This window comes from Hylobates moloch, unplaced genomic scaffold (assembly GCF_009828535.3).
Source record: "Hylobates moloch isolate HMO894 unplaced genomic scaffold, HMol_V3 SCAFFOLD_18, whole genome shotgun sequence".
Lineage (NCBI taxonomy): Eukaryota > Metazoa > Chordata > Mammalia > Primates > Hylobatidae > Hylobates > Hylobates moloch.
This window is the reverse complement of record NW_026652293.1, coordinates 13,690,745-13,714,738: the sequence shown is the minus strand read 5'-3', so window position 1 is coordinate 13,714,738 and position 23,994 is coordinate 13,690,745. Positions and strand designations below refer to the sequence as shown.

The 23,994-nt window shown below is 39.4% G+C and overlaps 1 protein-coding gene across 2 annotated transcripts in view; it reads left to right on the top strand.

Annotated features, from left to right (window-relative positions):
- NR5A2 (nuclear receptor subfamily 5 group A member 2) overlaps window positions 1-23,994 on the top strand; it is a 149,562-nt gene that overhangs the window by 77,621 nt on the left and 47,947 nt on the right. For both annotated transcript variants that reach the window (XM_032136513.2, XM_032136512.2), the window contains 2 exons: window positions 4,954-5,073; window positions 14,519-14,666. In XM_032136513.2, the coding sequence (XP_031992404.1) occupies window positions 4,954-5,073; window positions 14,519-14,666 (268 nt within the window). The remainder of the gene's footprint in view (window positions 1-4,953; window positions 5,074-14,518; window positions 14,667-23,994) is intronic.

Here is a 23,994-nt window from a genome sequence, read left to right as displayed (position 1 = left end):
CACCTGCCACCATGCCCAGCTAATTTTTTGTATTTTTAGTAGAGACGAGGTTTCACTATGTTAGCCAGGCTGGTCTTGAACTCCTGACCTTGTGATCCGCCCGCCTTGGCCTCCCAAAGTGCTGGGATTACAGGCGTGAGCCACCATGCCCGGCCTAGATTCACTCTTTTTATGAAAACGTACAAGTTTCTAATAATTAACTTTCTGGGTTGTGGGAAGTTGTGCTTCATAACAATATGGGACTTGTATTCCTTTTCACTCTCATCTATAATATCAATATAAATAGTTTCTCTGATAAGTAACTAGGTTTCTGAGATAAGCCCTTCCTTTTATTATAGCTGATAACACAAGATTATATGAGGTGATACTGCTAACCACTAGTGAGAGGTTTTGCTATATAATGTGGAACTTACACTTCTTTGGTCTTCTTCCTGGAACTGCCTAGATGCCACTCTAAATTGTTTATTGACAGCATTAATACCTGGAGACTTTGCTTAAAAGAAGTAGATTATTTTTCTCCCCTTCCTTCTTCTACCCACACCCCCAGAACTCTGTTTTTCTTAAAAAATAAAAAATCTTCAAAATTGTCAACATTGCTCAATTGTTGAGAACAAGGGAACAAGCCAGCCATCACATTTACCCTATTTTTTTATTCATAGAGCTGCGTAAAAACTATGTTATCCAAAGCACCGCGAAGCTGCACACTCACCAATTTCAAGATAATATAAAATATCACATAATCAATTATGGAAAATAATGAAATGGAATGTTGGCACAGAAATCCTCCTCGGAGAGTATTAAAACAAAGAATCAATTGCTCGAGTCGGGGGGTTGGGTGTTAAAATTACCATCAGTCAAGTCTTTACCAAGGGCCAGCTGTGGGTGCAGACCTGCAGGGCACGTGTGACAGGGGTCAGATGCAAGTTGCTGAGGTAGTCACTGCCCTCAGATTGTCATTAATTCTACAAACAATGAAAAAGTTGTTTGCTTATGTTGTGGGCTAGGTGCACAAGATATAGAGAAAACTGCAGAAGTAAAAGTAATTCAGTCGTTTGTTCCTTCATTTAGCAAGCATTTATTAAGTGGCTTTTTTTTGTGCCAGGCACCAGGGAAGACACTTGGGAGCTGTAGCTTCAGAATCTGTCCCTGCCCTCAGGGAAGGCAGAAAAATAAGCAAACAATCATAATACTTTGCAAAAGCAGAGAGATTATAGAAGATGCCCTGTTAGACACAAAGGAAGACAGAATAATGTGAACAGCACAGAATATAAAACAAAAATGAAGTACTAATTACAGAAAACAGGCTCAGTTTCACCTATTCCTGCAATTTTTAGAGAAGCAGAGGAACAGAGGATATGCAGATTTTTAAGTGTGTCCTCAGCATCCTAAAAGAAAAGAAATCTAGGAAAAGTCAGACTGTTTTTTGTTTGTTTTGAGACAGAATCTTGTTCTGTCACCCAGGCTGAAGTGCAGTGGCATGATCTCAGCTCACTGCAACCTCTGCCCTCTGGGTTCAGGCAATTCTCCTGTCTCAGCCTCCCGAGTAACTGGGATTACAGGCGCCTGCCACCAGACCTGGCTAGTTTTTTAAGAGACGGGGTTTCACCATGTTGGCCAGACTGGTCTCGAACTCCTGGCCTCAAGGGATCTGCCTGCCTCGGCCTCCCAAAGTGCTGGGATTACAGGCATGAGACATGGCACCCGGCCTCAGATTGTTGTCTTACAATTTTAGTATGCCTTAATTGTGGCAAGGTCTTGTTACCATAACTATTTCTGTCAAGTTACATATGAAGGACAGGAACCATCAAATGCAAATGAAGAGGAAGACCCCTTGATGAGATGGCTCTAGAAGACATACTTGTGTGTGTGTGTGTGTGTGTGTCGCTCTGTCATCCAACCTGGAATGCAGTGGCACAGTCATGCCTTACTTCAGCCTCAATCCCCTGGGCTCAAGCAGTCCTCCCACCTCAGCCTCCAGAGTAGCAGGTGTGTGCCACCACACTTGGCTAATTTTTACATTTTTTTGTAATCTCCCTATGTTGCCCAGTCTGGTCTTGAACTCCTGCACTCAAGTGATCCTCCCACCTCAGCCTCCCAAAGTATTGGGATTATGGCTGTGAGCCACCACACCTGGCTGACATAATTCTTTTAATTTTCACTCACCTTTTCTCCTTTTGTTCATGGCCAGCAGATAGTCTCAGTTCTTCCATTTTTCCACCTGCAAAATGGGAATAATAAATTTTCTTGTCGTATAAATAGGTTAAGCTGGAATCCTTTTTAGGTGTCCATAAACAGACTTTGGGGATTCTGTAGTCCCCCACCCACTTGGAAATTTGATGCAACATTAACCTGTATGGTAATTGTTTCTAGGGAGCCAATTTCAAAGTAACGTATTTTGGGCTTCCCTGAAATAAGTGCTAAATAAATAACTAATACTTCACATCACAGAAGAACAACATAACAAAACCAAATTACCATCATAGACTAATAAATCTGAAATAAGATGCTGATAGTGTATGAAAATATAATAAAACCCAGAGAGAGCAAAGTGCACCTGGCTTTGAATCACTCCTTAGCACCTGAGAGGATCAGTTCCTGGAATCTGCTGTGCGTGCAATGACATGCATATTGCTAGGACGTTAGGCCGCAGCTCCTTGGGTCAGCTGTTGGCAGGGAACATTTGGGCAGATCTGCATAAGCTGCTGCCCACCACCTGGATTGTAAAACCACACGCCATTCTGGAGACTTTCCTTCAAAGAAAAATGTGAACTCTCACTGTCAACTAAACCACTAAATACTGTTTGGGTGAACATTCTCCTGCACCAGAATCATTTTCAAAAAGGCAGTGACTGCGTTTATCTTGTCCACCCTTATATGCTAGGGCCTGGCACTTATAACCACCAAAGAATTGGCTCTCAACAATAGCTATTTACTTAATGAATGTAACTGTTTTGGTCAGAACATACTTACTGGTTTGAAACATTTCTGATGGAGATGTGCTCAGGGATGCCTTTTCCTGATCACAGAGCTTGATTATAGCTTCGATTTCTGTAAGTAATTTCTTTTTCTCTTCTATACAGCACTTACATGATCCTCCAGTTGGGAGCCTTCTGTTAGTTGTTATTTCTGCGTTTGTGTGTTGCTTTACACTTCACAAAGGGCTTTCCCATCCATTATCTCATTGCATCTTCACAAGACTTGCCCCATATATTTTTAGCTGAGAAAATATAAGGCTGGAGAATTAAGCAGCTTGGCCAAGCTCTCATAGCTAGAAAGTGTGGAACTGTGCCTCAAATCCTTGTTTTTCTCCACGTTTGGTGCTTTCTTGAGCTCACTGTGTTCCTGAACTTGTGGAAATAAAGTTAGCCAGAAACTCTTATCACTACTAATATATCAGTGACAGCTATTCAGAGTCTTATGGAATGGCCACATAAAAATGAATTTGATAAAGTAAGTGTGTTTGTTTTATAAAATTCTAGAGCCTCTTGATATAATTTGGAGACAGCCTAGATTGTGAGAGGGAGAATGAGAATTCTTATTTTGAGATGGAATCTTTCTCTGTCACCCAGGCTGGAGTGCAGTGGCGTGATCTCTGCTCACTGCAATCTCTGCCTCCCGGATTCAAGTGATTCTCCTGCCTCAGCCTCCCGAGTAGCTGGGATTACAGGTGTGCACAATGACGCCCAGCTAATTTTTGTATTTTTAGTAGAGACAGGGTTTCACCATGTTGGCCAGGCTGGTCTCAAACTCCTGACCTCAAGTCATCTGCCCGCCTCAGCCTCCTAAAGTGCTAGGATTACAGGCATGAGCCATTGTGCCTAGCCAATAAGTCTTTAGACGTACCCCTGAACCTGACACCCCTGTTTTCTCCTCTGAAAAAATGGGTACCAGTTCTGCTAACTTCAAAGGCATGTTTTGCACGTCAAATCTAAAATACACAAAAACTCTTAAAAATATTACGCAACATATAAATGTCAGCTGCTTTTTCAATAATGTGTAGTGTATGTCTAAACACGGCCATTGCATTTGGGTACACCAAGGTTTTTGTCCAGTAAACATCACAAAACAAAAAGTAAACTGATACAAATAGCTATAGAAATGGATAAATATGCTGTCCATATTTAAATATGAGGACTGGACATGAGACAGATGTGCATTTGTCATTGAAGAATGCAGTTCCCTGGAGGGGAAGGTGGAACGTGCATAAGATCCCTGTTATAATGTAGCACTTTTCATTGTAATCCTCATAGCAACCTTGTCAGGAAGATGCTTACTGTTCTTGGGCCCGTTTTTCAGATCAGAAAACTGAAGTTTAGAGAGTTTGTGGCAAAATTGTCCAAATTATAAAAGAAATTCCAGTTAGCACCGACATCGTGCTTGGTGAGTGTTCTCTTCAGTCCAGCACAATTGGACTTTCAGTTAACACTGGTTACAAAACGGGCTGTGTGTCTTTGTCTCCAAAAGTCATATGGGCTGTAATGCTAATTTTCTTTTATATGAATTCTTTTGGCTTGGCAGTTTGCTAATATCTATGTACTATTTCACCTTCACTTTAATGTACTGTATTCACTTTTAGATACATAAGCATAGGCAATCTGGGGTCATTCTAATGGGGCCTACTCAGGACAACCTGAGGCACCTGGACCTAACTCTAATAGCTCTATTAATGTTAGGTAGACCAATTTAATGGAGTGCATTCTCCTAGCAGTTCATTGATTATAAATACTTAGCTTAAGTACCTACGTGTGTCCTAAAAAATCTATTTGTCCGAATGAAAATCCTGATTTTCAGGAGCGGTGATATGAATTCTGGGCACCTGCGCTTCAGTGACCGTGGGTGGAGACTTTCTTGTTTATATGTAGTCCTCTTATGTTGAAAATTACACAAAAACAAAAAAGTAGTGAATAACAGTGTCATTTTTTGTTTTTTTGTTTGTTTCTATTTCTTTTACAGGTTGATGACCAAATGAAGCTGCTTCAGAACTGCTGGAGTGAGCTCTTAATCCTCGACCACATTTACCGACAAGTGGTACATGGAAAGGAAGGATCCATCTTCCTGGTTACTGGGCAACAAGTGAGTGTAGAGACCAAAAAAAAAAAAAAAAAGCGTCGTTTTGTTAAGCATGTTCAGAATGGCCGGAATTTAACTAGGTCAGAAGCACTCTTGTGCTTTGAAAGGGAGAGATTGGCTGCCAATAATTTAGAAAAGATGACTTGGTGCACTCTGTTCCTGCTCTTATGATTATAGTTAAACTTGTAAAAGCAAACATAATCATGAACATTCTGCTGCTTCCAGTCTGCTGGGACAGAAAGTCCTACTTACAAGGGTCCAAAGAACTGGTAAATCAAACGTAATGATTAGTACCCGGGTTTTCTTTTTCCTCGAGCTTCTGCTTTAACCCAAGACACTTGTTTGTCAGCTATTTTAAAACCTTATAACTTGTGGAGTCCTTACTATTTTGGAACAATATTGGTGAACGAGATGGATTTGGATGTCATGAATAATTGAAATAGTTGGTATAAGGGCAAATGAGAAGGGAGGGGAATTTCAATTTTCAAGATCCAGTCATTCAAATGAAAGATAGAAAAAAATTACTGTTAGGTCCTATACCTTTCTGAACAGACATTTGTTCGATCAACAAATATTTATTGAGCATCCTACTCTGTGCTAGTTACTTTTTGGGGGCTTTGGTGTATATTAGTGCACAGAACTTAATGTTGTAGCAGGGAGAAGCTGACATTAAACAATAATCCTAAGAAACAAGCCTGTAATATGTTAAAGGTCAAAGTGCTATTGAATAAAAGAAAAAAAAAAGGAAAGAATGAAAAGAAAATCAACACTCATCCACGGACGTGTGTTGCAGTGTGACCCATAAGTTGCACTGTGAAATAGGAATGGTTGGTTTGGCTTTACTGAAAATGTAACATTTGAGCAAAGTCTTAAAGGAGGAGAGACAGCTTTGTGAATGTCTTCAGAGAGAGTCTGCTTAATAGACCTAACTGCAACTTTACAGGAATTTAGGCAAGTCTCTCCAGTTTCTTAACCCGCCATTCTACAACTGATGCGCTATTTAAATAAATGTGTGGGACACAGTGATTCCTTCAATCCTTTGGGTCATACCTATTCAGGGCACCAGTGCATTGTTCAGCAGTGGTGACTTCAGTACTCAGGCACCATGATCTTTTACGTCCAGCCATAAATGTTTATGTGCTGTGAAACCACAGCAGTGCTATTTGGAAATGAAGGGCTGTCTCCACATCATTTGCTGTATTATTAATAAATCAAAATTTCCCAATCAAATTAAAAGCAAGCACTATTTCAGAGTTTTTGCAAATTGGGTGAATTCAAGCATCTCCATCACTATCTGGTCCTTGCTATCTGCACCTCTCAGGAGAAAAGCGTTGTAGAGGAGAAAATAAAGTCTCAATGGGTTTGACTTCTTGTGCTTTCAAATTTTTGTTTGGCATTTTCATTCTGGGACCCAAGTCTTTGGAGAAAATATACCCATTTTCAGAGTGTAATCATTGGGTGTGCCTCCCACCTTCACCCAACTAGGAGCTGCATTGGAAGTACAAGACTGGGCCCACAAATTAATTTGATTTCATTTCCTTCTGAGTTTCAGAAATGAAATGGGTTTGTGCCGTTCTTTTTCTCAAAGCACTTCCATTCTTGCTCTTTAGAAATATTTCTTATTTCACATTTCATTTTGCCTTAAGTGCTGCCCGTGGGTGAGGGTAATTACTATTTAAAAAGTAGAGAAAAGTGCATTTCTTGCTGTCTGATTTTCAAAACCAAGAACAATCAAGGAATGGATGGTATTATAGTTTTTCGGATCAATTACTGGTGCTTTGTGTTTTGTCATCAGAACTGAATGAGGAACTCCGTGGTGGAGAAATAGTCCTTTCCTTGTATGTTTCCTGCGGCCTGGATTCTTCCATCTCCCCTCCCCACCCTTTAAAGTGTGCCACAGGTCTGTCAGAACCCCTCCCTTCACTTTTTTCATCCAGTCCAGTGACTACCCTAGTAATGATTAATTGTAATCAGACATTCTCATTTATGGCAATTATGGTAGACGTCTTTTATATAAAGACGTCTACCATAATTTTTTTTTTTTTTTTGCGAAATATCTAGACAAAATGTTTTAAATTTATCTCTGTGCTTCTTGCATTTCATAGGATGGAAGCAAAAGTGCTACAAAGGAAGACTTCAAAAGCCTATAACCTCTCTATCAGAATGAGACAGATATCTTAAAGCAGGGTCACATACATGTACTTCTTTTATATCCTCACAGTACCTAGCACAAAGCTGAATATGTCAGGCACATGATAAATATTACCTGATTGAACTAAATGAGAACTATTGTATCTCTCCTGGTTGCTTGATTAAAACAAATTAAGTATAATTTTTTTGAGAATTATAAATACTTCTTCCGAGTGTAAAAATGGAAAAATTAGATTTTGCTACAACAACAGTACATTACTTAGTGTACACAAATTTTAAGAAGGTCGTTAAAATGATGAGTGGAAGGAAAGGAATATATTAAGTATAAGAGTAAAGCAATATGGTAGAGGAAAAGAGGATTTATAACAAAGAAAAGAGACCGGGAATAGTGGCTCACGCTTGTAATCCCAGCACTTTGGGAGGCTGAGGCAGGCGGGTCACTTGACCCGCCTGGCCAGGAGTTCGAGACCTGCCTGGCCAATATGGTGAAGCCCCATCTCCACTAAAAATAAATACAAAAAAATTAGCCAGGCATGGTGGCATGCGCCTGTGATTCCCAGCTACTTGAGAGGCTGAGGCAGGAGAATCGCTTGAACCCGGGAGGCAGAGGCTACAGTGAGCCAAGATCGTGCCACTGCACTCCAGCCTTGGCAACAGAGCGAGACTCCATCTCAAAAAAAATAAAAAATAGAAAAGAGGTAGAAGCTAGGAGATATATATATATATACACACACACACATATATCTACATATATACACATATATATATACACATATATATACACACACATATATATGACATGAAAGTAGTTGAAGGCAAAAAAAAAAAGAAAAAAAGAAAGAACTGCTTCCTGTTATTGTTTATAATCCAATAACAATTGAGCTGTGGTTAGAGAATATTTATTTTCTTTACTAGTGCAGACCATGTGCTCTCTGGTGTGTGTGTGTGTGTGTAAAATTCACACATACAAGTGTAATTTAGAATTGGAACAACTTGTTTTCGTGTCCCCATTCCAAAACTTCCTGGCTGCGTCATCTTCAGCAAGTCGCTTTACCTTTTGAGGTTCAGTGTCCTCGCCTGTCCAGTGGCAACTATGATGTTATCTACCAGACAGAATTGCAGTAGGAATTACAGGAAGCATTCTGTGAAATGCTGACACAAAAATTAGAAGTCATCAAAACTAGGCCAGGGCAAGGGTGACATTTATGGAGTCAACAACCCCACGAAGAAAGGGCTATTATCCCTCTTTGGCAGATGAGGAACCAAGGCAAAGAGAGATGAAGTGGTTGATTCAAGGTCAGGACCCATCTAGTAAGTGGTAGAACAGAACAGATGGTCAGATCGAGGCCAACTAGTACCAGAGTTTGTGTTCTTTACCAACATGCCATACTGTTTATCTGATTAACTCACAGATGCTGCAGAGCTTGCCTTCACGCCGGCATTTAATTTGGTCTTCATGTGTAATTCCAGTGCATGACAGACTCTACAGAAATTCCAAGCAAAACAAATTCATTTCCTTTTTTATTGAGACTAAATGGATATGCTTTTTTTGTGGTTTAGTTAGTAGTTTATTTGGGGGGAAATTTTCTATATGGCATTGTAGCACATTGTTACAGTACATTTAAGTTATTCACAAGCAATTTTAATGTGATTGTTGCTTAGTGTTATAAAATTATTTTAATATTAAGAAAAAACTAAAACTAAGAAAAAAATCACTCATAATGCCACCACTTGAATCAACTTTTTGTTGAATTCTCTTCCAGTCTTTGGGGGAAAACACGTATCTTAAAAGAGGATTTTTCTCATTTTTCTAAATAAAATGACTCGCCTGCCCCAGAGACATATTGACCTGCTATCATAGATTTGTGTGGAATGTGAACTTTCAAACACTGCTAGAAGTGTTTCCATGAAGCACTGTATTAAGGCCATGTTGTTGATATCTGGGAAAAAAGTAAATAGTATTACCCCAATACAGCACGCAAAATTCCGCTAAAGGCAGCTTGGTACTCACCTGTAGGAGATAAATACATTTTTTAATTTAGTTAAAACAAATGCTTCTGATGGCCTGATAAATGAAGGGAAATCAAAGATGTAAGGAAAAACATTAGACACAGCTGTGCAGCCAATAGTGATAAGAGGCGTAATTCATCCACCTAATTAATGACTGCAATGACTGCCCTTTGCATAGTGCTTTTCACTGTGTACTTTCACAGGTAAGGCCCATTACACAGGGTCAGAGAAAGTGCGGGGAAATTTCAGAGGAGGAAGTGCAAAGAGAATAAGATGGGTGTTCAAAGCTGTCCAGATGATTCAGCTTCTATAAGGAAGTGCCTTACCCCTAAAGTGAGGATATTTGATTGTACTCTCCTTTGTAAGTTGAGGAAGACACCATCGCTTAAAATCCTTCTAGGTCAGAGGAACAGTGACAAGCAATTACTAGATGAAACTTTAACTAAACTCGCCACCTTTTTCAGCCTCAGCCAGAAGAAATACAATTCACTCATTATAGATTTCCAGGTTTACTTATAGTATTTTCTCAACTGCCCTGTTGAGAAAATGATTACTTCTGGAACAAATGAAAATGTTTATACTGAGTATTTTGAGATTGGCAAATAGGGATATTAAATGTGCCTTAGTCCACAATATCAGGAATGAAGTCCCAACACAAAGGGAACACCAGATAGTGATTTTGTTTCACCTTGAAAGCATGTATGTCATGTCTACACATTGCTTTATAGTGACCCTTTGGACAGACAGAGGAATGCAAGACCCCAGGTGCTCCATAGCCCAATCTTCTGGCTTTTTCTTACTGAATACAGCTCACTGTAAATAATGTGGTGAATTTGTCATAGCAGAGGAAAAAGAAAAAGACTAGCCTGGATTTTAAAAAATGAGTGACTATCCAGGAAATTGCTCCTTGGAGCTTGAAAAGAGAAGAAAAATAAAATAGCACAGCCTTTCTCTTAAGCCCAGTGGCTCACAAGTTTGCTTAATAAATGTTTGCAGAATTGAATCTGTTCATAGTTCATTCAGAACTGGAGAAACTAAAATAGCCTCACTGCAAAGAGCAGCCCAGGACACCAGTACATTGTATATTGAAATGAGGATTCAGTGTTTCACTTAACCCTATAAGTTAGCTATTATGTTTTAATTGTGTCTTTGAATCAGGCATCTACATAAATGTATATTAAATAGCCTTATTAAGCAAAAAGGAAATTATGATTATCAATAATATTAAGCACTTCAAATGTTCTATATAGTCACAACTTACAGTTATGAAAAGAATTATTTCCTATCCAATATTTTAAAAACTATACACGCACATATGCACACATATATCTATGTATGTATAAAATAATAATGTACTTTGAAGTGGGGTCAGGTTTTAGTATTTGCATATTGTTGCTAATTAACAGCCACTGTAACATCATCCTAAGGGAAAGGTCTACTGGCAACTTATTATCTTCTATTATTGTGTATCATATTAAAATGACAGGCATCTTACACAAGTCATCAAAATTTCAGTGATTAGAATTAAAAGCAATTTAGCTAAAACTGTTTCTACTTTTTCATGATGAGTGAAATTTATCCAAAGGGGACATCAGTTTAGAGTATTTCTTCAATATCTCCCTTGAATTTAATGACACAAAGATTACATGTAAGAGAACAATAAATTAATTTTACTAAGTACATAAAAGACAAGGCCAGCTGCTCCTGAAATGAGCACAAACTCTGCATTCAACAATGAAAATATAATTATGTTTGTAATAAAATGTAAGGAAGCTGGAGATCTGAATGTTGTTTCAAGAATAAATCACCCATCCTTCTTTAGAGCTGTGCAATTTGATAAATTATCCTTCAAAGAAATGTTTTCTAAGCCCCCATTTAATAAGCATGTTTGAGCTTTCAAATTAGCATATAAATAAATGCATAGCTATAAAGTTGTTGGTAAACCAATTGATTTTTTGAGGTCCATCTCATTAAAGGTCTCTCACTAAATATATAATCCTATGAAACAAATTAGATTCCTTTCTGTTATAGTGTACTACATTTTCACGTATGAAATTCTAGTATTTGAACTTATTATTATACACCTGTTAGAACTATACACAACAATATTTAATTAACTCCATCTTAATAATGGAAAATTAATACCAACGTATTTGTGTTTCATTTTAGTATGGTCTTCCTGGTTCAGGCCTTAACTAGTGATTTTTTTTTTCTTTTCTTTTTTTTTTTGAGAGAAGTCTTGCTCTTTTCCCCCAGGCTGGAGTGCAATGGCACAATCTCAGCTCACTGCAACCTCCGCCTCCCGGGTTCAAACGATTCTCCAGCCTCAGCCTCCCAAGTAGCTGGGATTACAGGCACTTGCCACCACACCTGGCTAATTTTTGTATTTTTAGTAGAGATGGGGTTTCACCATGTTGGCCAGGCTGGTCTTAAACTCCTGACCTCAGGTGATCCACCCATCTCGGCCTCCCAAAGTGCTGGGATTACAGGCGTTTTTTTTTTTTGAGACAGTCTCACTCTGTTGCCCAGGTTGGAGTGCAGTGGTGCAATCTCAGCTCACTGCAACATCTGCCTCCTGGGTTCAAGCAATTCTCCTGCCTCAGCCTCCTGAGTAGCTGGGATTACAGGCGTGTACCACCACGCCCAGCTAATTTCTGTATTTTTAGCACAGATGGGGTTTCACCATGTTGGCCAGGCTGGTCTTGAAGTCCCGACCTCAGGTGATCCACCCACCTCGGCCTCCCAAAGCACTGGGATTATAGGAGTGAGCCACGACACCCGGATCTTAACTAGTGATATTTACTACAATATACTTTTTGTATATTAAGCTACAGCTGCAGTGCATTCCGTTGATTCCAAGCTTAAATTGATAATCTTGTCCCATCTATGATTCTTGATAATCATAGAAGTGAGAGGTACCTTATTATCATCACCTAATTTAACTGCCTTATTTAAAGATAAGGACACCAAGGGATGGAGATTTATCCATACTTGTCCAAGGCTCTTCGTTTGTAAGAGGCAGCATTGGCTCAGGTCTCTTACCTAGTCTCCGGCTTTTGCCACCATCAGGCCTTCCTGCTCTCATTCACTCATCTATCCCATTAGTCTCAGTAAAATTTGTATTATTATTATCTGAAGTAGTTGACTATGTGCAGTTTTTAAAGAATTTATAGCATAGGCACCTTTTTAAAGTAAGGACTTCCCTTGAAGTAGAAAGTTCCCCTGTAAGAGAACTGGCAAAATGATAGTTGAGACGTCACTTTGTGTGCTCTGCAAATAATCCCAATGTGCTCCACAGAGTTCAACAGCGTGTCCTGCCTCCTTCTAGCTCAGGGTTCAGGTTGCCCAGGTACTGACCCTTCTTTCACACATTCTGAAACAGAAACCACAGGAGTTCTTACAACGCTTGATGTTTAAATTTAGTGCGTAGATGCCAGCACCTGGCTAAAGCAAATAGACAGTGCTGTACATGATGCAAGAGTTTTCCTCTAACACACATTAACTGTGGCTTTTTCATGCATAGTTGACTCTATATAAACTGATTGACACCTTTGGGGGTCATCTTTCCACTGACTCATAATTTTTCTCACTCTTGAAAAAGGTTTCTGTACACCCAGTATTCTCTAGTTAAAGCTGAAAATTCAACTCATCATATTTACACAATAAAAAAAATCCATTCTGCCTTGTTTTTAATTGCAAATTCTACTCAAGGGACTAGTTCTCCTGCTTAGGAGGCAGCCCTGTGCCTTCTCCTAGAGAAGCAAGTGCAGTCAATTATGGTAATGAAATGTCAATAAATATAAAAATTTAATACAGTCTGCTCTGGGTGAGTGGCAGATGAGGACTTGCCTCCCAGACAAATTTGCTGCTGCTGCAAATATTAAATGCACCTAAAAGAGTATCTGGTTGCCTGAGAGCTCGCCAGTAAAAAAAAGGAATGGGAGCGTCAGGTACCAACTGGGCTTTCCCATTATGCTGTAATCGCAGCAGCAAAGCCAGTGCTATCACTGACAGCCATCCCAACATCTTAACTTATTATAAATTGAACTCCTTATGTCCCCATGAATAATCTAAGATTGGAGCCTAGCAACACTTTTTTTTTTTTTTTGAGACGGAGTCTCGCTTCTTCCCCCAGGCTAGAGTGCAATGGCACGATCTTGGCTCACTGCAACCTCCGCCTCCCAGGTTCAAGCAATTCTTGTGCCTCAGCCTCCCCAGTAGCTGGGATTACAGGCACATGCCACCAAGCCCAGCCAATTTTTGTATTTTTAGTAGAGATGGGGTTTCACCATGTTGGCCAGGCTGGCCTCGAACTCCTGGCCTCAAGTGATCCGCCCACCTCGGCCTCCCAAAGTGCTGGGATTACAGGCATGAGCTGCTGTGCCCGGCCCACACTTTTTTTTTTTTTTTTTTAATGAAAAGGGAAATATGCCTTTTCTTTTTTTGCTTCCAGACAATGGAATTATTCTCCTAAAGTTATTGCTGTCTTTAGAGAGAAACACATTAATCTGATGTAATCTAATGTAATCATCTGAGAATAGCAGTTTTATGTCATGCTTTTTAGGAAACAAAACTAAAGAATAATATATTTTTATTTATTTTAAATTTTTAAATTAACACTTCTGCTGTTCTATAAAGAATTTAAATGTGATTCTTTCATCATCCACAAACATGCAATCTTGAACTATGATTACTTTAAAATGTAGTCTCATAATACAAGTAGAAATGTATCTGCCTTTATTTTCCTCATGCACTAGTTAATATTGTATATACATAGAACACTCTCCTGGATTCACTTTTCAGGACAGTATGTTTTCCTTTCACCTTATTCATGAGAGTTAAAATTTTTTATCTTATGTGATGATGTAATTTCACAATATAAAAAAGGCATATATACTTGAAAAATTTAGGTAGCCAAAACCAGTTTCCTACAAAGCTTATCAAAAGTGATTATATTTATCAGACATAGTAATTCTGATGCATTTTAGAATCATGGAATGTGCCTCAAACTACTTTCATGGGGAAGATCTCTTCTGTTATCAATCTGTATTGTGGCCAGGCACAGTGGCTTAGGCCTGCAATCCCAGCACTTTGGGAGGCCAAGGCCAGCGAATCACTTCAGCTCAGGAGTTCAAGACCAGTCTGGTCAAATAGTGAGACCCCCCATCTCTATTCTATTTAAAAAACCTGTATTGCAATCTGATTTTACCCATGGTTCTTAACAATCTCAAGTGAAATATATATTGCTGATTCTGATAGTCCTTACAACTGCGATTCTGTATTGCAGGTGGACTATTCCATAATAGCATCACAAGCCGGAGCCACCCTCAACAACCTCATGAGTCATGCACAGGAGTTAGTGGCAAAACTTCGTTCTCTCCAGTTTGATCAACGAGAGTTCGTATGTCTGAAATTCTTGGTGCTCTTTAGTTTAGGTAAGAAATCCTTTTCTCATGCTGTACTCAACCAATGATTGCTAAATGATGTTGAAGTTCAAATATCTTGTGGTCCATGTATGTTTTTGTTCTATCAATATAATGCCCTTCCTGTCAAATTATGAAATCTTCAAACGTGAATATATTTTCATATATATTTCTGCATGATGCATAGCCCTTCAGTGGATAGGTTGGGGAATGGAAAACGAGTTATTCAATTGACTCGTTCAAATGAGTCCTGGTTTTTCTTCCATAATATACAGATAAGCAATAACCAAATAAAGCTATGACAAAGGTTTAAAACAGACAGCTTAGGAAAGATGTATGGTATCAAATTTTAGCCATCTTTCTCGCATTGATAATTTCTATGTGCCTTTTGTTTCAACTTGCTACTTCTGTTTTTATTCTTCTAAAATATGAATCGTAATTAAAAACCTGTATTTAAATCTCTATCGGGATAAACTAGAGAATGTTTATAACCAGATGCACCACTGTGCAAGTACAAAAGATGACAGTTGTCAAGGGGAAAGGATGCTTCTTTAGGAAAGCTTTGGAAAAGATAGATAACTAAGCAAGACAGATTAGCTAAATCAAGGTCCTCAGTGAGTCGGTTGAGAAAAATCACCACTGATTGGAATAAAAAAAGGATTAAGGAGATGGATTTTTATTGACTTCAAAGGAACAGATTTTCCTGCCTGTCCCTTACTTGATTTCTGTATTTTGTTGGCTTAATAAAGCCAACTTAAATAAACTTTTTGCCAAGTCCATTTATTACTTATTGGCAGACAGCTGAGGGAGGCAACTTCCTTTGAATGAAAAAAATGCAGAAATCAGATTCACCAACATATGTTTTTTCTTTAGTCTTCAGTTATAAGATAGTTGTGAATTCATATTCTAAGGAATAAAACAATAAAACAAACTGCAAAGTAAAACAGATGTGTCTACTCTCCAAATTTGGTACTTTATTTTTAAAATTCTTCTTGACAGGACTGCACAACTGTTGCTAATAAAGGGGTAGTTTGAAATAATAGAACCAGAGTTAATTTTTCACGTATAGTCAACATTTAAAATAAAAAGAGCATTTTCATATTTTGGAAAATGTGATAAATACAGCAAAAAGAAATGTTACTGAAAACTTAAACGGACAACAGAATTTCATGGATGTAACGTTCAAAGGTTTACAATGCCAAGACTGGATCCTGTGTGGTTTCTGTATTAACCACAATAAAAAGGAAAGTTCTGTTCAAGTAAGTCTGCATCTTTTACCCGAGAACAGTGTTTAGAATGTTAAAAAGGAAGATAGCAAGCATAGGCCTGCTTGCTGTAATCACACAAAATTATTCTGGTTTATGGTAAGATCTTAGTCTTCTAAACTAGTGCATTTGATCAGTAATTAAATGGAAAATGTGGTAATATATGAATAAGAAATCGTATAGCATCTTAGTGATAAAATATTTAGAGAGGGTCATCTCACTTCAATGGCATTTTAAATTAGTTGAAGAAATGTATTACATTTGAAGATGTACATATTAACCATGAGCCATCTTCAGTTTTCAGCACTTTTATCTTTCCTTCATCATTTTCCAAAATTATTATATTCTCCGCTAATACTATGGGGGGGGGGTTGGGCTAGATCTGAGATGCTTTCAACCTTTGAACCTCAAAAATTATCTTCCTGAACAACTGGGCCATGTATTTACCAGAACTTTAGTCATACACTCTGTTGCTTAATGAGCACTTCGATTGTTTCAGGAGCCCAGTACACCAGTGAATAGCTGGCCTAATGTCCATTAAACCCATGTCTATTTGTTGCTTAAGGAAGAAAGGAAAGCATGGCTTTCAGATCAGAGGTAAATAGAATTCTGGCTGAGAGTCTATTTCTTTAGAGAAGCAGGAGAAAAGTAACCAGCAGTAAAATTCAAGTAGTTTCTAATTTATGAGTGGAAAAACTTTTTACTCTATAGAAACAGTGGCTAATCAATTTTTAAAATTTCACCTTTATTGAGGTACATAGATAATTACCTTTAGGTGCCTCAGCTAGCCCCAAATGCTGGTTTTACCTGTGATTAAGGGTGAAATCATACCAGAGTCACTCTTGAAAGTTAAGGCCAAGTCCTAAGCTGGTACCTGCTGTCCCAGACGCTCCTCCTGAGCCTCGGGTCCCCTGAGTCTGAAGCCTGCTATGTTTTTATCTCAGCCCAGCCTTGAGACTCTTTGGTTCTGGAGAAAAATGAAGATTTTGTGGACTGGGTCAAAGGCCAGGGTCTGTTCTGAGAGATGACTGCAGCAGTATTCTCCTGTGAGAGATGAAACAGTGTTTTCCAGATAGATTTGGTGAGAGAAGGTGGGGTGTGGTCCCAAGCGGGCGCAGCATTCCAAGCTAGAAGCACCACCAGTGTGAAAGCTTAAAGGCAAGAGAGAGCAAAATAAGTTTGGGGAACTGTTAGTTGATGGATATGGCTTGAGGGAAGCAGCAGATGTGGCTGGAGACATAGACAGGAACCTGGACGTGGACATGAAAGCCACAGATGCATTCAACACATACTCATTGAGTGTTCACTATGTGTCCGGCACTGAAGAAGGCACTGGGGCTATAGTGGCAAGAAGAAGTAGGTGCTATGGTTTTCATTCTCTAGACAATTAGGAAGTATAGCAGTGTTCTTAAGGGGACAGGGATGCGGTGAATAACTTAAGTCGATTTGCCTTTCTGGCAGCGGCGTGGAAAGTGGACTGGACCAAGAACAGTGCTAGAAACCCTGTTTTCAGAGGTTTTATTTTTATTTTACTTACTTAATTTTTTTTTTTTTTTTTTTGCTTTTATTCCTGGCATGCTGTGATTTATTTTTAGAGGTGTGTTTTTTTTTTTTAAATGGAGTTTCACTCTTGGTGCCCAGGCTGGAGTGCAATGGCGTGATCTCAGCTCACCGCAACCTCCGCCTCCTGGGTTCCAGTGATTCTCCTGCCTCGGCCTCCTGAGTAGCTGGGATTACAGGTGCCTGCCACTACACCCGGCTAATTTTTTTGTATTTTTAGTAGAGACGGGGTTTCTCCATGTTGGCCAGGCTGGTCTCGAACTCCTGACCTCAGGTGATCCACCTGCCTTGGCCTCTCAAAGTGCTGGGATTACAGGCGTGAGCCACCATGCCTGGCCTAGAGGTGGTTTTAATACTCCACGTGGTTGGACTGAGATGAAGGATATAAACCAGTTACAGGTTTCAAGCCACAAGATGTGGCAGAGTTGAGAGGGAAAAGTCTAGGGTGTGTTTGGGGTTTCTGGATGTCTAGCTGGAATAGAAACATCTACAGGAACAGTAACTGATCAGTTGATTCAAAGCGCGTCCCAATAGCAGTCATCCACTTTCTAATCTAAAAGTCATTCTTCACTAAAGTTTGTTACTGCTGACACAAAAAGCTCATGACAGGACTCAAAAGAAAAGTACAGTGGACTCAAGTCCTTCTAGTTTGCTCTCTGACGTTTCCCCCCTCAGATTGTATCCATGAGCGGACATCAGTTGGGTAAGCTGGTCAAGAAAGGAAATAAGTCAAAAATGCCCTCTCAGCACATTTCTCTGTGTATAACATAATAGATTCTGTAGGACCAATCTCTGTTAGTTGTTAGTTTTAATGTTTTCTTTACATTTCTAGCACAATGCTTGGTACGTAATAGGGACTTACAAAATGTTTACTGACAAAAATAAATAAATGGGCTAGGTATGGTGGCTCACACCTGTAATCTCAGCACTTTGGAGGCCAAGGTGAGAGAACTGATTGAGCCCCAGGGGTTTGAGACCAGCCTGGGCAACACGGTGAGACCCCATCTCTACAAAATAATTAGCCAGGTGTGGTGGCAGACACCTGTGGTTTCAGCTACTTGGGAGGGTGAGCTGGGAGGATCAGCCAAGATCGTAGCACTTCACTCCAGCCTGGGTGACAGATTAGATCCTGTCTTAGAAAATTAAAAAATAAAAATAAACAAATAGTTTGAAACTTAAAACAAAGCCTTTACCGAAGCAACTCGTGATAGGTAATAGGAGGTGGTTTAGCTAAAAGCCATATTCAAATACAGGTCATTTTTCAGAGACCAGTTTTTCCAAAGAACTCTCTAATAAATATCTCCTCAAAATTAAATTATTTCTGTTACCAGTTTGCATCCTCCCAGTTTGTGAGAGGAGATGTTTATTTATAAGCTCTTTGGGAAAGCTAACGTGAAGAAAGATTAGAAAGAATATTACTGACTAAAACCAGGTGGCAAATGCATTTCTGTTCCAAGCAAATGCAAGATGATAGGCTTTCAGCCCATGTTAAGTAATAGTAGTTAAGGCAACGTTGTACAATTCTTTCTTGGCATTGATAGAATCCTGTTTCCAGCAAAATGAATGGAGAAAATATTATATTTGTTTATCACGATAGCTCTTTGCTTCATACTAAATTTCCAAATTTTGAATGTGACATTTGATTATACACAACCCAGGTAAGTTTTGTCCTCAGGGAGACAAACACCCCAGGGAAAATGGGTTGTGGTTGCCTCAGGGAATGACTCAACTGACCCAGACAGAAAAGCGACCGCCTGCTAAATGTCCTCACCAGCCTGTTACCTGATCCTCACCTGCAGAGAAGCAACGGGCATAATTCAAGAACAAAACTGATTGAAGAGTTGCTTGTTTCATCCACAGGTTCAGTTCAGGCATTCTGTAGTGTCTAGTCATGATTTCTTTATCTTAAAAAAATTAAGAACATTATCTTAAATATAAAAGGTCATCTAAGCAATTATAAAGTCTCAGAATAAACAGTATTGTTTATTAGTAAACAATGTGACTTGAACACAAGTTGAAAGGGATTTTCAAAATGGATGGGTAAGACCTTCAGGGCTTGAAAGAACTTAATTTTATTATTTATTCTTCTTAATTTTAGAGACAAGGTCCTGCTCTGTTGCCCAGGCTGGAGTGTAGTAGCATGATCATAACTTTCTGCAGCTTCTAACTCCTAGGCTCAAATGATCCTCTCGCCTCAGCCTCCTGAGTAGCTGAGGCTACAGGTCACACTCACTGCCTGGCTAATTTTTTAATTTTTTTATAGAGACAGGGTCTCACTATGTTGCCCAGGCTGGTCTCAAACTCCTGGCCTCAAGCAATCCTCCCTCCTTGGCCTCTCAAAGTGCTGGGATTGCAGCCATGAGTCACAACATCTGGCCCTCCCTTGAAAGACCTTTAAAATCATAATTTGGAAGGAAAAAAACAGTATTTCAAAGGCAGAGCAGAACATTTTTCTTTGTTGTGGCTACTTTAAACTATACAAGTCTGACCCCAAACAAAGTGGGGGGCAGGGCTCTATGGCTGTTCTGGTTTTCTTTTTTTATTCTTTTATTTTGTATTTGCTAAGTGAAATGTTCTTGTTTTGTTAGTGAAGCAAAGTTCTTTTATCTGTCAAATTAATAAACTGTAAGGTCCATGAACACAGTATATGTTTTACTCCTCATGTACTGCCCGGCTTATAGGCTTTTAATAAATATCTGTTGCATTCATGAATGAAAGAATGCCTTTCCTCCCAACTTCTAGATTAAAAAGAAAAAAACAATGGGAATTGAAAAGAATTAGTTAAAAAAATACAAGCACAAAATTTGAAGAAAGAGAGACTAGAAAACAGATTCTATGGATAACTATTAGAGGATTTGGCATCTTCTTTTCCCCCTTTAGAAAGTAGGGAGGTAAGTCTTCACATTATGAAGGGGATTTTTTTTTTTAAAATTTTTAGTACAGATGGGGTCTCGCTATGTTGCCCAGGCTGAACTCCTCAAGTGATCTGCCTGCCTAAGCCTCCCAAAGTGCTAGGATTATCGTCATGAGCCACTGTGCCTAGCCTATGAAAGGGATTAGTATAAGTAATATAGAGACTAAACTGAGTCCCTCCTCTTTGCAAATAAAATAATAAATGAAATTAATTACTGATGATCAGCATTTAGGTTCTATTTGAAGTTGTAACACTAACAGTGTCAAACACCAAAATTAGCCATAGAAGGAAGTGGTGGTAATGCTTTTCTTCGGTAATGTTAATAATAAAATGTCCTCAGGTGAATAAATCACTTAGTTTCTCTTTTACAGAATGAAGAGAACTAAGAGAACATTCTCCTCCAGTTTTGTAATTGAAAAAACAAAACTAGATGATTTATCCAACATTTTAGGTTCAGATCTGGGTCTAGAACTAATAACCCCAAATGCCAGTCAGTACTTTCTCTGATTCAGCCTACTTTCCTCTTCGGAGACATTTGATCTCATCAATGAGCATATTAAAAATACTATGTAAAGAAGACCTTTGAAGACACAGGTTTGAACCGTGTGAGTCCACTTCTGCTCAAAATTTTTTTTTCAATAAACACAGTCAGCCCTCTGTATCTGCAGGTTCTGTGTACAAATGCAAGTCCAAAATACAGTATCCAAAAGGCTGGGTGCAGTGGCTCATGCCTGTAATCCTAGTACTTTGGGAGGCCAAGGCGGGTGGATCACCTGACGTCAAGAGTTTGAAACCAGCCTGGCCAACATGGTGAAACCTCGTCTCTACTAAAAATACAAAAATTACCCAGGTGTGGTGGTGGGCACCTGTAATCCCAGCTATTTTGGAGGCTGAGGCAGGAGAATCACTTCAACCCAGGGGGCGGAGGTTGCAGTGAGCCGAGATTGTGCCATTGCACTCCAGCCTGGGCTTCAGAGAGAGACTCTGTCTCAAAAAAAAAAAAAAAATACAGTATCCATCGGATGCAAAATCCACATATACAGAGGGCTGATTTTTCAGATCTGAAGGTTTCACGGGGTAGATGGCAGGACTTGAGTATTTGCAGACTTGAGTATAGGCAGGGGTCCTGGAACTGATCTCCCTTGCATACCAAGGGAGGACTGTACTTAGTAAGACACTATTTATTTATTAAGGCAAAATGATATAAGAAATTAGGACAGTCATCTGAAGAATGTGGACAAAAAGAAAAGCAATGTCTATTGGTACAGAGAAATACTTCACCTGAATTTCCAATTTTTATTGAATATGCTAAGTAATTATATAGCTCTTAATTCACTCAATTTCTAAATACCGTCATCCCTCAGTATATGCAGGGAATCAGTTCCAGGACCCCTGTTTATACCAAAATCTGCACACACTCAAGTCCCGCAGTCAGCCCTGCAGAACCTGAGCATACAAAACATTGGTCCTCCATACAGGCAGGTTTCGTATCTGTGAATACTGTGTTCTTATCTGTGTTTGGCTGAGAAAAGTCTGCATAAGATGTGGACCCACGCAGTTCAAACCCGTGTCGTGCAAGGGTCAACTGGATATTGTAAGTTTTGTTTTTCTCTATGTGAACTCTGGGTTTCAGAGCTCCAGCAAGCTCCCGGAACGCATTTGCCTCGCAGCTTTGGTACCTCTTTCTTAAAGACTTCCTCCTTGTAGCTGATTATCACCTCTTAGGTGTGACGTTTTCTTTGGACCATTCACTAGACATTAGGAAAGCTAAATGATCACAGCTTTCATTACATATATGTCTATTTTAGGATGTATTTTAGCTGCTTGTGATGGTAAAAGGAAAAACAATAACAAAACAAACAGTCATTCTTTTCCCCTCTGGCAGTCACTGGCATTAAAAATCCTAAAGTAGCCAATTGCATCTCTAAGGTTTAAGCGGACGAGGTCCCTGGGGCGGGGTGGGGTGGGGCAGGGCAGGGTGGAGTGGGGGTGGTGGGCAGGCAGAGAGGAGTGTAGTAAGTTTGTACATTCTGTTTTCAAGTACAGCGGTCCGCTTTCCTGAAGGGTTCAACCATAACTCTGCTCTTGCGATATGACACTGACATTGTTAATAGTAAATAAAATGTTTACTAGCTGAAAGATTTGGATAAAAGTCTTTTAGATAGGGAAATTTATTTGCAGTGGTTAGGTTTCCAATAGTCTTTAGTTTCTGATATAGGAATTTTTTTCTTATTTGAATTTTGTCCATTATTTCTTCTGCTTTGACATTTAAAGAAAGATCTAATGCTTCTTTTCCCTTTACTTAAGTGTGTGCCGTTTGTCCTCTGGCATTCAATCTCAGAACCTGGCAGAGGTTTGCTGTCAAAGCTCCCTACAGAGTGGTTGGTAAGGCAAAATGCAAATAGGGAGACTGGCCCCGTACCCCAGGCCCAGTCAGGACCTCTGCACAGAGCTTACAACTCCAGCACAAGCCATCATATATGGGAACTCTGTCTCATCACTTTTGAGACTCTCTCTCTCTGAATATATACACACACACATACATGCACACACACACTTCATTTGAAAATGAAGGCTTTATAAATAAGCAAAGAATTGCAGAGCAACTACTGATCTCACATCTCACTTAAGAGACAACAGAGATTTGTAGGAATAGCAAACATTCAGCCATTAAGTGAGGCACACAAAAGGCTCCTGTGTTAACATAGCCCAGAAAACCACGGCACTTCAATCAGAACGTCTTTCTCCTTGTCTATTTTTCTTTAAAAGAGGACCGTTCCTTTTTGTCCGATAGGAAATACTATTCTGAATCTACCAGCAAGGTTGGCATGTGCTCTTCTATAAAAGGAAAAGACTTCACCTTGCATAACCTCTTCACCCTAACTGCTCAGTTGTTTGCTACCCCTGGCAAGGATATTCTAATTGTGCAGTGGAGGGTGTGAACTGGTTGCTTTAACTGCAGTTCCATTAGCTAATCGGAGTCCTGATATCAGTGTGACATTGTGGTGTAAATCATGAAGGGGTTTTTCTGCCACTTCCTGTGGAGAGAAAACAGTTTTGCAGGATCACCTGATGATTGGCCATTGTAGGGTTGTCTTTTTGAAAAAGAAAAGTTGTTCTGACCTGGGCTGTGCTCAGGATGCCTGCATTTTGCCTTTGCTAAGCAATGAACCCCCCAGAAAGGAAGTGTATGGGGGGCACTGTTGGAGTCCGAGTGCTCCCTTCCCTCAGCACTTCTGGAGAAGCCTGGAAATGTTGTAGACAGAGTTTTGGAGAAGAGAATTCAAAGGGCTTACAAAAGGACAGTACTTTTTTGTCCACTTCTCTAGAAGAGGCACAGCAACTTGTTGAGTTTGTGTTGTGTTGTGTTGTGTTGTTTTTCTGCCACCAAACTAGGTGTTCCTATCGTGTGGGAGGTGAAAAAGAGAGCACAAATCTATTAGTAAGTAAAGCAACTGAAACAAAGGGAAAAATGAATCCCCATTTTGCTTTTTTGCAACATTACATCCAGTTAATAAAAGAGGCTTACAAATCCAACAGAGAAATGTGATCACTGATTTAAATTGTGTTTGCAGTGCCTAAAGCAAGATGAATGATTCAT